We start from the raw sequence: 13576 nt of genomic DNA, 5'->3' as shown, positions 1-13576 counted from the left end.
TGATACTCCATCAGAGATCGTATGTGCCGATTAACTTTAAACAAAGACTTATGTGCTGTTTCCTTGTGTAACAGGGTTATTAGACATAAGAAGGGCATGGACAATGTTGTGTGGCTCTGGGGGAATTCTTCATTGTGTATCACCTCTTTTTTAATGCTATACGGAAGATATTATTAATAACTTTAATAATCAATTACCTCTAAGCTAAAATGTGATAGAGGAGATGCACCAAGTCTTTTCTCTTCAGCTTGGACTGAACTCTTACTGTATTCCAGCCACTTTACACTTCACTTTGAAGCTCCATACTTCTTCAGTTATCACAAAGGTTAGGAGTGTTACACAGCCCTGTGTTGGTTATGTAGAATAGACAGTGTTGCTTGAGGGGTGGCGATGAAATTTCAATAGCATGCCCTCCGATCTCATTGTTTCTCACTCTTTAACATAAGGCAATCATCAATCAAATGTCCTGTTTTTTCAAAACAAGTTTTTCCATACTGTAGTTTGTATACTTTAACAAAGAAGTTCCACATGCAAACAGCTCGATGCTGTATAGTTTTTAAAGCCACTACAGCACATTGAATTTGATACAGTACATTTATTTGTACTGTATCAAAGTCTAACTCATTCACAATGCCCTACATCACATGGATCGTGAATTCTTCGAGGAAGTGGTGGTTAAACATCAAGGAGCAACACATCTTTCAGGACAACGATCTGAAACACAGCAGCAATAGCGAGGCTTAAAGCAGAGAGAGGAAACTGGGTAAAACTTCAACTGAATCCCCTGACATAAATCCAACAGAGATGGTACAGCTTTCACTAAAAGACTATTTTTAAAAAAACAAAAAAACCGAGCACAAAGCAATGACTCATCAGAGCTATTAAAGCCGACGTCACACTACACTACTTTTCCTACGATTTTAAGTTGTAGCCTCCATTTACATAATCCTAAAGAAATCACAGTGAGTTGTAGGCAGTTGCAGTGCGTGCCCGTTACTGTCAGTCATGTAAAGTGACACCCCCCAGCGGCTCAGTTCACAGCCCCTATGACTGCCTGCAGCAAATGGGTTTAATTTTCTCGTAGCGAGTCGCGAGTTGTAGGGGTGGGCTCTTGTGTGTGCCACAGTCAATCCCCAATGAGCGCTCAACCGGAAGTACACTGCATACAATGCCCACAAACATTGAAGAGCAATTAAGGCTGCAAAGAAGGAAGGAAACCGAGTGTTTTGGACTTTGCAAATGAAGGAGAGGCTCTTCGAATTTTGGAGCTATCACAGATCTTTGTTCGATGTTTCCTGCTTGTGGTTTGTTTGTTTACTTTCGTGCGGCGCTCCTCCTCTTATTCCGGTGAGCTCCACTTTGATTGGCTTCCAAAATGAGGCGACCTCACTGTACCTTCACTGCCCAAAACGAGATTTGCAACCATGATGAAAAGTCGTGAGGGAAATGTCACACATCAAGGCCTCTATCCCAACCATTTTAGACCAACACCAGTATGCCTAATGCCACAACAGATCCACCGAAGATGCCATCGACATTGCAGTACATCTGGCCCTAATCAATCTGGAGGGTAAAGACTGTTATGTAAGAATGCTGTTCATAGACTCCAGTTCAGCATTCAATACAATCATCCCCCAACAATTGGTACACAAACTATCCTCTCTGGGACTGAAGACTCCACTGTGCAACTGGATCTTGGACTTCCTCACCGACAGGCCCCAGGCTGTAAGGATCCACTTCCAGCACCATCGTTCTGAACACCGGTGCACTGCAAGGCTTCATGCTCAGCCCACTGCTGCATACTCTGCTAACCCACAACTCTGTTGGCAAATACAGCAGTAATCATATCATCAAGTATGCTGATGACACCACAGTTGTGGGTCTCATCACTAACAGCTATGAATCAGCCTACAGGGATGAAGTGGAGCAGCTTGCAGTGTCGACAAGACCAAGGATATGACTGTTGACCTCAGAAGGACTCAGGCTGTCCACACTCCACTGTGTGTGGATGGTTCAGCGGTGAAGTTAGTGCACAGCTTCACGTTTCTGGGAGTGTACATATACAAAGACCTCTCTTCGACCCACAGTACATCACATTTATTCAAAAAGGCACAACAGTGTCTCCACTTCTTGAGGAGACTGAAAAGAGCCGGAATGTCACCCTCCATCCTCACCAGTTTCTATAGGTGCGCCATCGAGAGCATCCTGACATGGTGCATGACTATCTGGTATGGGACCTGCACTGTCTCTGACCAGGGAGCTCTGCAGCATGTGGAGAAGACAGCCCAGTCCATCACCAAGACTTCTCTGCCCACAATCCAGAACATCTACAACAGTGTGTCAGGAGAGCACACACCAGCATCAAAAACCGCTCTCGCCCTTTTCACAATCTTTTTACACCCCTGCTTTCTGGAAGACGGAATCGCAGCCTGCGAGCCAGCACCACCAGGCTCAGGAATACTTTTTTCCCACAGACTATTAGATTACTGAATTCCAGACAGCACACGGACTGATCGCCACCTGCTGACCACCCCCCACTGCTGTACTATCAACACCGTCTCACTGACTGTATGCCCTGTAATGTCTACACTGACGTATGGTGTTATGTCTATGTCTGTGTTTTCAGACACCATGTTTTGTCATTTTAATCATTAGAGTGTGTTAGTGCTCTGTTTCCTCAATGACCTGCTGATTGCTTCACACCACAGGAAGAGTGCAGAATAAATGTCATTTTTATCTGTACAATGTATGTGTTGGTTTACAAAATCAAAGTAATAATAATAATTACTTACACTTATATAGCACTTTTCTGGACACTCCACTCAAAGCACTTTACAGGTAATGGAGACTCCCCTCCACTAACACCAATGTGCAGCATCCACCTGGATGATGAAACAGCAGCCATAGTGCACCAGAACACTCACCAGCTATCAGTAGGGAGGAGAGCAGAGTAATGAAGCCAATTCATAGATGGGAATTATTAGGAGGCCATGATTGATAAGGGCCAATGGAGAATTTTGGCTAGGAAACCAGGGTGACACCCCTACTATTTTCAAGAAACACCCTGGGATTTTTAATGACGACAGAGAGTCAGGACCTCGGTTTTACATCTCATCCAAAGGACGGCACCTGTTTACAGTACAGCGTCCCCGTCACTATACTGGGGCATTAGGATCCACATGGACCGCAGGGTGAGCACCCCCTGCTGGCCCCACTCACACCTCTTCCAGCAGCAACCTTAGTGTTTCCCAGGAGGTCTCCCATCCAGGTACTATCCAGGCTCCTACCTGCTTAGCTTCAGTATGCTACCATTTGTGAGTTGCAGGGTAATATGAGTGCTGGTAGTGTGTTTAAAATGTTTAATTATCAAGTAAAAGAAAAACGTACATCTTACACAGGGTTTCACCCAAAATCACCCATTTTTTGTGGATAAAAAGTGTTAAGAACTATCTAAACCCATAAATAATTATCAAAGCCCGTTTTGTCATGTGTTTAAAGTCATGCAACGTCTAAGTTAGTTGTGGACATGCTATTGGTGCTTATTTTTTTACTTTCATTAAAAGAATCGGTTGCCCATTTTGTTACATTTCTATATTTTTGAGAGACTTCAGAACGCTTTGACTGATGCATGTTAAATAATGCTAAATAACTTACACCTGGGATCCGCTTTATTCAAATTAAAGTTTCTAAAACCATGTGCCAGATATTGTTTAAGTTAAAGTTGTGAAAATGTTCACAAACTGCAATCTTGCCTGTTGTTTAAAGGCTCTTTATTTTTTTGCAAAGTTATTTACAGTACATCTGAAACTTCGTTTCTCTAATTATGCATTTTAAGAATAATTATTATTATTAAATTGTCAATAATGATCAGATTCATTATTATAGTTTCAGTGGTCTTTTTAATGCCTCTTTGGTCTTCTCAGTTATAATTATAATATGTACAATTTTGTTTTATGGCTTGTTGTAAAGGTTTATGTTAAATTGCCCCACTGAGTAAAGTGTTTTGAATTGAATTAAACTGGTTGAACTGGTTTTACTTCCAATGTTGACAGTATTCAACTGAGTTTGCTCATTCCTGTTTTTATTTCACTATTGTGTTTACGAGGAATGACAGCAGCCGAAAGCTTGGGAGAAATTAGAATTGTTTATTGTGATGTGGAGATTTGGCGTAACCCGCTTGGCTGAGGGCCAACCTCCCGGCCGTTGGACGGGGAGGATAGGACCCCCCAAAAGAACCAAGCGGGACCCCCAGTCACCAGTGCAGAAAAACAAAAACAAAAGATTATTGGGCCAATTCAGCTGAGGAGAGAAAGTACCTGCTTGAGGATACCGGGGTTAGTTTTAATGTATGCATGGTAAGCCTTGGAGGATCGACGGCCGAGTTGCTTGATGAGATACTGGTATGCCTTTGCGAGCGCAGCCGGAGGATGCGGCCCCTGATCTAAAGGAGTGCCCAGAGAATTGTTTAGGAGGGTATCATGATACGGCCCTTCTCATTTGCGAACAGAGGGACAGTAGGAGAAGCTCCGGCAGAGGTGCGAAGATGTGCGTAATGGGATAGAGGCTCGTAAGGGCTTATGTAGGAACAGAGTTTGAAATAATAGATGAGAGTGACGGATGCGAGTTGGTTGGTTTTGCTTTTCTTGAGATAGAAGGTCAGTGTCTTGGAAGATAAGATGGAGATGTTGGACAAGCAGGGTTGAGAAGAAGGATCGAAGGATGTGGAATTAGCGGTAATTTAGGAGCACCTTAGGGAGATAAAGAAGGCTAACAAGAATAAAGATTCAAGAGGGCGGTCGACCCAGGGTGAGTGGTAACCTGACCTGACAACGTAGATGCAGGATTCAAGGATGTCTGAGGCAAGTGGTACGCGTAGGTTTGGAAGTGTTTTTTCAAGCCACCGAAAGCCTTTAAGGAGAGTAATTTGAGGGTAGATAAGGGATGGACAGATCGTGCCGAAAAGGAGTGGATGCCGCACAGGTATACTTTGGTGGTGGATGCTTGTGCCTTGAGTGAGTTTCTACGATAGCGAACGAAGGATGATACGGTGAGAATATCGAAAGAACTGAATTTTTGTTCGCGGAGAGGTGGAAGGATTGGAAGCCCTTCCAGGCAGTGCAGTAAGAATTGAGAGTTCGAGGGGCGATCCCTAAGAGGATAGTTTGCTGGGCCAGCTGGAGATAGCGATGGAAAGGATGATTCAGAGGAACGTGAGCTCCGAATAGGGAGGTACTGTGCAGAGGTTCGGTCTTGCATCTTGTGCCGAGTTCCTGAACTGAAAGCGAGAGAGAGAGTCAGCTATCTCATTAAGGTGGCCTGTAATGTGAGCAGCTGCGCGGATGAATTGATGTGAGAGAAATCCATTTAAGGCGGCAGAGGAATTTCATGATGGATTGGGATGAAGACCTTCCTTTGTTGATTATATGAACTACTGCATGGATGGCCAAATGGATGAGGACGGTTTTTGTTTCCAATTGTGGCCCCAAAGAGAAGCAGCAACGACAATTGGAAATATTTCTAACAAGGCTGATGACTGGTTGGCGAGAGGGATTGGAGAGAAATCAGGAGACCAAGGGGCCGCAAACCATTGGCCTTTGTAATAGCCTCTGAAACCGACTGAGGGGGCTGCGTCTGGATATCCTCAGTGTCAGAGAGGAGGTCATCGTAGAAGAGAGATATGCCATTCCAGTTGGCCAAGAGAAGCTCCGAAGCCTGAGCTCGGATTTACGGTTGGCTAAGGGCTTACGTGGTGGTAAAGAGAGGGCACGGAAGAGGCGAGGTCGAGAAGGTAGACCGTCCTTGAGGAATGATATGCATGGCGTAATTGAGGTGGCCGGGCGGAGAGAGAAGTTCCCTCTTTGTGCGAAATTTGGCGGAAGAATAGATAGAGATATACATCTGGATCCTGTCGATTTTGTCGCGAGGCAGGGAAGCGGAGAAATTGATGGAATTGAGGGTGATCCCGAGGAATTGGATTATATGAGAGGGGCCAGTTGTTTTGTCCATGGCAAGGGGTACCCCTAGTTTCCTAAAATGGAAATAAGTGTGGAGGAGGCTCTTGCAGCTGGGGTGTGAGGGAAGTCTATGGTAAGGAAATCGTCGAGAAGGTGGACGAGAAAAGGAAACTTATAGTTATTCGACGGTATCCAGCCGAGAGCTTCGGCTAAGGTACCAAAAATGTTTTGGGCTACTCCTACGTCCGAAGGTAAGGCGGACTGCAAAGAACTTGTTCCGCCAATGAACTCCGAAGAGGTGCCAGAGGTCTGGGTCAGGAGGCATAACTTAAACAGCACTGGAGATGTTGGCCTTAGCGAGCTAGGTGCCCAGATGGACCGCTATACCAATGGGATTGATGTGGTATGCAGGGAATGGGGAAGAGTCAAGTGGGCCGATCATGAAACAAGGAATCAAGGAATCAACGGACTGGGGATCGGCGGTGGCAGATTGCAAATTTTTGCAAAAGACGAAGGAAGGAAGTGTGCACGGGCCTGGTGAGAATCCGAAGGAAAGGCCGTCGAGTAAGATGTGGGTGGAAGAGGGGTCAGGGTGACGGAGCAGGCTGAAAGCAAGAGTGGGGATGTCGATTGGGGTAGACGGAAAAGCCAGTAGTCTTTTGGGAATGCTGAAGGTGGAGCAAGCATGGAAGGGCCGGCGGGGGCAGGCAGAGCGAGCGAGCATGAGCTTCGCCGCAGAAGCGACGAAGGAGAGAGGTATATGTAGAGGAATTGAAGATGTTGGAAATTGTTGGCCCCTGATCATCACGATGGGGCAACCGCGAACGTCTTTGGACCGGGAAGGTTTGAAGAAGACCTGACGGGAGAATAGATGCTGTGGGGGAGAAGGGGCAAAGTCAGGGTTGGGCTTGCGGACGGTATCTGGGCAAAGATTTGATGAATTTGTCCAAGAGGAACGGAAGTCGCAGGAAAGAGCTTGGACACCGGTGAAAGTGCGGCAATAAAGCTCAATGTCAAGGGCTCCCCAGTAGGTGCGCTGGTTCCATTGGAGTAGGCGGGCAGCGGCCTCGGCCAAGAACTGCTTATGGTAATCGTAGAACAGGGAGCCCTCGAAAAGGACAGATAGATCGGGGATGCTGTGCGTGTAATCGTCGAGTTCCTGACGACGTTGGGGAAAGGCGGAGCACGTGATGTCGCGGAAAATGCTGAAAGCCAAACAGAAGTCGAAAATTCGAAGGACTGAAGCGGAGTGAGGGTCAGAAGATTTGAGAGTAACGGAAAGCGAGCCGCAGCGAGGAGATTAGGGCAGGAGGCTGGGTGGAAGAGGCTAGGTGCAGTTATTCAGCAGAGGAATGGATTGCTTGGGAGAAGAGACAGACACGGATATATCAGGACAAGACAGAAGATGCGACAGGCAGAGGCGCGGGCGGCCTTGGGGTCCTCACGTTGGGATGAGTGGCGGCGGCGCGGGTGATGTCATCAGAGGGCGCCGGGGGAAGCTGGGGAGTTGATGTTTCCTTGTGTAGACTGCGGTTAAGTACAGGGAAAACAGAGCTTTTTTTTTTTTTTTTGGAAGCGTTTCTTTTAAAATGGACGGCATGTTTTCGAAGTATCCTCTGGAGGTTTGCCACGGTTGGAAGTCGCGAGAGATGATCCAGGAGAAGGGGGAGCCGATGTGCGTGAAGCGCGGCGGCAGGGACATCCTCGAGAGAAGCGGGGGTTATTTGGAGATTTTGCCGTGGAGGAATGGGAAGGCTGGGTTTGTAATGAGAGAGGGACTACGACGGCGGAACGCAGTCTTCGGCGAGGAGTTGGATCTTGTGAGGACTGGCTGGGAGATGAGCGGCGCTGATGTGGCATGGCGGCTGAGGGAGGCGATGAGACGGAGGTGAGGGGTGCTGTGGGGGGTGGACTGGACGAGAAGGGTAGGAGAGTCTCCTGCGCTGCAGAAAAGGTCTTCATCGGAGCGGCGGATTTGTAGATCCATGAGAAGGGAGCACGGATTCGAGCTAGGCGAAAACAAACCATGCAGAAAACGAACGAGGAAGAGGAGAGGGTGATGTTTGATATTTATTGAGACCGGTTGCTTACGTCAGGATTAGTGAGAATTGCAGCAGCTGTGTCGAATGAGCGCGGCTGCCTTCATTCCACCCGAACTTTCATTAAAAACTCCATTAACTGTAGGATTCGTATGACAGTGGTCAACACTCTGTCGGTCCAGAATGGAACGGGATGGAGATGGATATTCATTTTCTTGGCAGTTTATTAGAGAACAGCTTACAACTCTGCATCCCCACCAGATGCGTTCTCTCTCTCTCTCTACTTCCTGCTCTCCCCCTTTCCTCATCACGTTCTCCCTCCTGCCACCAATTAGACCACAGAACTCCTACTCAAAAACACTTCAAACCTCTCAACTGAACTAAACACTAACAGGACCTCAGCTTACGTTAATATCACTTAACATCAAATATAAATGTAATATATATATAAAATAATTGTTAATACACAATATGTATTATTTTATTTTTTAAAAAGGAGTATGCTCTAAGCAGGTATTGAACTCAGGTCACATGACAAACCCACTGTACCACCAGACCACTCAGAAACATGCTGTAGCTAAAATGAACAGCTTAAAAAGTGTTTCAAAAGTAAGTGAATGGGTCAAATTAAAAATGAATCACGGTTACAAAGCAAGTGAATTACGGAAATACTAACAGCTATATAAATAAATATATTATATTTAAATCCTCACAGCGATGCCTTATATATTTAGATTGACGATTCCATATTACAGTATATTTCTTGTTTAGTGGATTCTAAAAAGTACAATTTTTTTACTGCGATAACGAGCGCAAGTATTATGGAAAAGCAATGCAATATTGATGTTGCTTTTTATAAAGTATATAAACTTAATATAGTCAAGAAGAGCATGTCAAAACTCCCAAAATAACCACAGTATGTTCCTAAATTAATATTGTTAATTATCATTATGCTCCCACAAGTTTTTATGCTCAGCTACCAAAATGTCCCTTTAGCTGTAAAAATCCATATTAATATTCCATATTCCATATTAAGCAGATTTAAACCTGCTTGATAAAGAGATTAAACGAAGCAATCATTTCACTCACAACTAATGCACCCAAGTGTCACCTATCGGTCATTTTGTCCAGCCAATCACCTACCACAGTCTGTGTAGATTTATCTTTTTTTTTACTAAAGACCAATCCTGATATGAGGGAGTTCCTCTATGGAAGATAAACATACATAGTCAGTCCCCTAAAATGTATGGATAAATATTTGGAATAGACAGAATATTAAGAAGCAATTAAACAGAATATATATTTATATTTAACATATAATTAACATATAATTGTCAATGTGGACTTGACTCTGAAACTCAGATCTCTTGACTGAGCTCAACATGTTAGTACTGTTCTCTTAAGTCATTATTATATTTATGGTATCATAACTCATCATGTGCAATTGCTCATTTTTACGGTTACAAAGCAAGTGAATTACGGAAATACTAACAGCTATCATCATTGAAATGATCAGCGATTCACATAAATGTAATTCTGAGAGAAAGACACTCACCTCTAACAGCCAGGTCAATAATAGCTTCATCATCCATCTGTTCAGACACCACAAAGCATTTGTACTGCCCATGGTCAGAGCGTTTCACATCTCTCAGTGTTAAAGACACATTGCCTCTGTGGAGCTCCTCCAGGAATAGACCAGCCCTGTCCCTGTAGGCTGGGTTCTGTCTATTAAAGTTATAGAAGCCTAATTTATACAAACAAATGGGTTCATTGTAATCCTTTCTAAACCACCTGATTTCTAGATCCTTAGCACTGATGTCTGGTGAGAGATAACAGGGCAGGACAGCATCTTCACCAGGGAAAACAAACACAGGAACAGCTGGACTGAGAACCTGAAACCTCTCTGAAAGAGAAAGAGCACAGCTGACATGAGTTTCAGCCTCAACACAGACACATATGACAAACTGTAGATCACTGGCAGAATAAAGCAGAGCAGCTCAGTGACACACAGTGTTTTCTACAAACAGCTCATCACTGATTCAGACCCACATGTGAATGAGGAGCACTGAAGATCAATGAGTCTCATCTCACCATCTGCTGCAAACTGGAGTCTGGATCTGTCACCCAGGACCCTCAGATCCTCACCTTCACTCACTGATAGAAGAGCTGTGACTGTGTTCACTGAGGGTCTGTTACTCTGCAGTGACAGTAGGGGGTTGAATCAAGTTCTTTATCTGTGTTTCTCTCTGCTCTCTGCACCTTTATAAACTGAAACTCTTCACATACAGAACCCAGATTAAACTGCTGATTAATTAATACTTCCAACACAATCTGAACCCTTAAACACAGGAGGTTCAGCAGGATGTAGTCTACAGGGACCTGAATGATTCAACTCATGGTTGATTCAGGTTACAATATAAATATAAAATAAGATTCTCCAACATCTAAACATACAACCTAGTATGAAGATGAACAACAGGTAAGATCCAGTCAGGTTCCTTCTACAAGTGTTGGCTGTATCATCACTCCATCTTTCATAAACACACTTCTGACATGTTGTAATGTCCTGTGTGGTTTGGGTCACTCCAGGACTCCCTTTGTAAGTGATGAGTACCTGATGTAGCCAACATTAACTCCCACACTGAGACACAGACTGGCAGAGAGTGTGAAGCAGCTCTCAGGTCAGCAGTGTGACTTGGCCATGATTGACTGTGGGTCTCTCAGCTCATCCCACAGGTGCTCAGGGGTCTGACGACAGAGTGACTCAGTGGAGGACATTGATCCCAGACTGGCACACAACATCATGAGCAGAAGAAAGGCTGATGACAAGAACAGACTGTTCATTCCAGCCATGTTTGCGGTTTGTGCAGGGTGAGGAAATATTATAGATGTGATGTTATTTGTATTTGAAATATTATATTCTTAATGTTGTGTGTATTATGTTTGAAAATCAATGGGGTTTGTAATAAGAGTTCAGGAGTGATAATTACAACAAAGTGGCTTAATGTCTTAACAACTTATACATCCGGTTAGACAGTACATGTCATACAACCATTCCTGATGTCATTGCTCTGATGTTATTGCATTAATTTTATGTCTCATCTCTAAACACAATTCTCCCTACCAGCTATGTTGCTGATATTTACTAAAATATATTAATGATTCAGCAACCCACCACCTCATGACACACCTGCAACTTCAGGCCTTCCATCCCAGAGCACTATTATAGTAATTCTATACTGCATCACATTCTTACAACACAATAATAGTTAAGAGATTGAACACCAGATTTTAAATGTTACAATCTTTATGTTAACATCTTCAGAAATTCAAAACTGTATTGAACTTTTCAGTAATCAATGTGAAATCAGAGCTCTGGTCAGGTTATTGATTAAAACAACAATAAGAGTCTCACTGTACCTGATCCTGAGACACAGGACTGGTGGAGAAAAAGCAGAGTCAAAAAGAGCCACTGTGACTGGTCAGACTCCATCTCTGAAACAAAGAAACACTGTAAAGTATAAAAACACTCTTATCTCTGAAATGAATAAAGAGATCAAATGTCTCTGAAAGACATGAGCAGTACAATTTACTGAAACACATAATGACCTTGACTTGTCACTGTGCCATGTTCCCATTAACAGAAGCCCTGATCTTGCAGACATTTTCATTGAGATCTGTATCCAGAGCAAACATACCGCTTTCCATGAGGAGTGTCTCTCAGACTTAGTTCTTACCTGATTGCTCACTTTGTCATCTCAGAGCTGTTCTGTAAAAAAACCAATACAAGTTGTACAAGGTACAACTAACACCTGTAAGGTGAAGTGTTTTCTCCTGTTTAATCCTCCATCTTATTCACAGTAACTGCTGTTCACTGCTACAGGGACACAGTTCACTTCCTTCTTTTAAACTTTCAGCACAGACCTGTTCTTTCAGCACAGACTCACCCAGCCTGCAGAGCAACATTCCCACTGAGCTGAGTCTGTGTCTGAGCAGTGAACGAGGGCAGCAGAGCAGGTGGGAACAGAGTTTGAAACCTGTTTTCTTTTACTGTCTCTTTAATTGTTTTTATTATTTATTTTGGCCAGAGAGTTGTTGATTATTTTAGTTATATGAAAGTTGTGTTTAATCTTCATGTGCCTGAACTCATGAAGTTAATCTGTAAATTGATGCTATTTATGTCACTACACAATGGACCTTGTGTGACTCTGTTCTGACAGATCCTGACCCTGTGCTGACAAGATCTGCAAACACAGCTCAGAACAATCATTAGAACAGCCACTCAAAACTCCTGTTCACCCACTGTCACACTGACAAAAGTCCAGTGAGCAGGACAGGGACACTCAGAGCTGTGGTCTGAGCTCTTTTCCAGATCAGCAGGTCGCTGAGACAGTAGCGCACCACCCACTGAGGTCCGTCAGAGAAGAGGCAATACAGAGAGAAAGAGGAGGTGTGGAGCTCAGCAGTTCAGAATGAATGTTCTGCAGTCTGGAGCGCGTCTCCCTTTATAACTAAGTTTTTTTTTAAATTAACCAAGCAAAGTAAATCATTTCTTTTAAATTCACGTCTTTTGATTATCCTTAAGTAGCGTTTCCTGAAAAGTTAGTTTTATTTTCCATCTTTAAACAAAGCAGGAGCTTATTGTACTTAATGACATCACACGTGAAAAGATTATAAAAAAGAAACTCACTATGAGATGGCAGAAGTTTCTCACTGAGGATAAATTTTAAAGAGCTGGCTTAAAGAAACAGCCTTTCCACCTCTCTGGGACATCAGTATCCACAGCTAGTTTGTTGTTTAAACATATTGCCTTTGAATATGAACATCTTGAGATGCTGGCTGTTTGCCTACTGCTTCTCTTTCTGTGCATCCAACACACCGTTCAATGCTAACATTTAAAATACTTTTACATTCTATAGGTTTCCATTAAAATACAACTAAAATATGTTTATCTCATTTCAGTATCTATGTAAACACTGAACAGTGTTCACATGTTCTTTTATAACACAGCTTTCTGTGATTTTCTGTATACCTAAGCTTTAACAGGTAGTCCTGCATTCTTCCTCTGCACTATGTCTGGTCATGATTTGCTTTTTCTGTTTGCTCATTTCAAAGTAACACCTGCTCCATTTCTGAAACTCCTGAGCTCTTTAATTGGGGAGCGATGGGCTTGTGATTCTCTGCAGCGCTCCACAGGTCTGTGCGGCTCACAGAGGGGGTCAATGCGCAGGTGAAGCTTGAAGCCCTGGACGTACCCTGCTGGCCCACAAGCTGCAGGGCAGAGCCAGGCAGAAGGCTGGGCTCAGTGGCCTGGAAAGAGAGACACAACAGGCTGGACTGCTCGCAGTAAGTTTTCACACCCGGACAGTGAAATCCTCTGCACCATGTGGAGCTGTGACACCCCTCTGTCAAAACACAGCTGGAGGAGATCCTGGAGCCAAATAACTCCCAATGATTAAACAGCTGGATGGGCCAGCTGGCCTCCTCTTGTCTGTCACCATCATGCTCTGATCTTCTCATGGTGTGTGAGTGAGTTAGTATTTTACTGTTTTGATTACTGGGAACACAAACCACTGGATTGAC

The 13576-nt window shown here is 43.9% G+C and overlaps 1 protein-coding gene across 4 annotated transcripts in view; it reads right to left on the bottom strand.

Moving 5' to 3' along the window:
- LOC138216056 (butyrophilin subfamily 2 member A2-like) overlaps positions 1–11884 on the bottom strand; it is a 35176-nt gene extending 23292 nt beyond the window's left edge. For 3 of the 4 annotated variants that reach the window (XM_069198297.1, XM_069198294.1, XM_069198295.1), the window contains exons 1-3: positions 11731–11884; positions 11414–11488; positions 9549–9896 (exon numbers count right to left, since the gene is read on the bottom strand). In XM_069198297.1, the coding sequence (XP_069054398.1) occupies positions 9549–9896; positions 11414–11486 (421 nt within the window). In that variant the 5' untranslated portion in view covers positions 11487–11488; positions 11731–11884. Of the gene's footprint in view, positions 1–9548; positions 9897–10084; positions 10170–11413; positions 11489–11730 lie in introns of those variants that run through there. The other variant, XM_069198296.1, reaches the window with a different exon arrangement.
- Positions 11885–13576: the final 1692 nt, after the last annotated feature.

Source organism: Lepisosteus oculatus, chromosome 14, assembly GCF_040954835.1.
Source record: "Lepisosteus oculatus isolate fLepOcu1 chromosome 14, fLepOcu1.hap2, whole genome shotgun sequence".
NCBI classification, from domain to species: Eukaryota; Metazoa; Chordata; class Actinopteri; order Semionotiformes; family Lepisosteidae; genus Lepisosteus; species Lepisosteus oculatus.
Note: the sequence above shows the minus strand (reverse complement) of the source record. Positions and strands in the feature narration are given on the sequence as shown.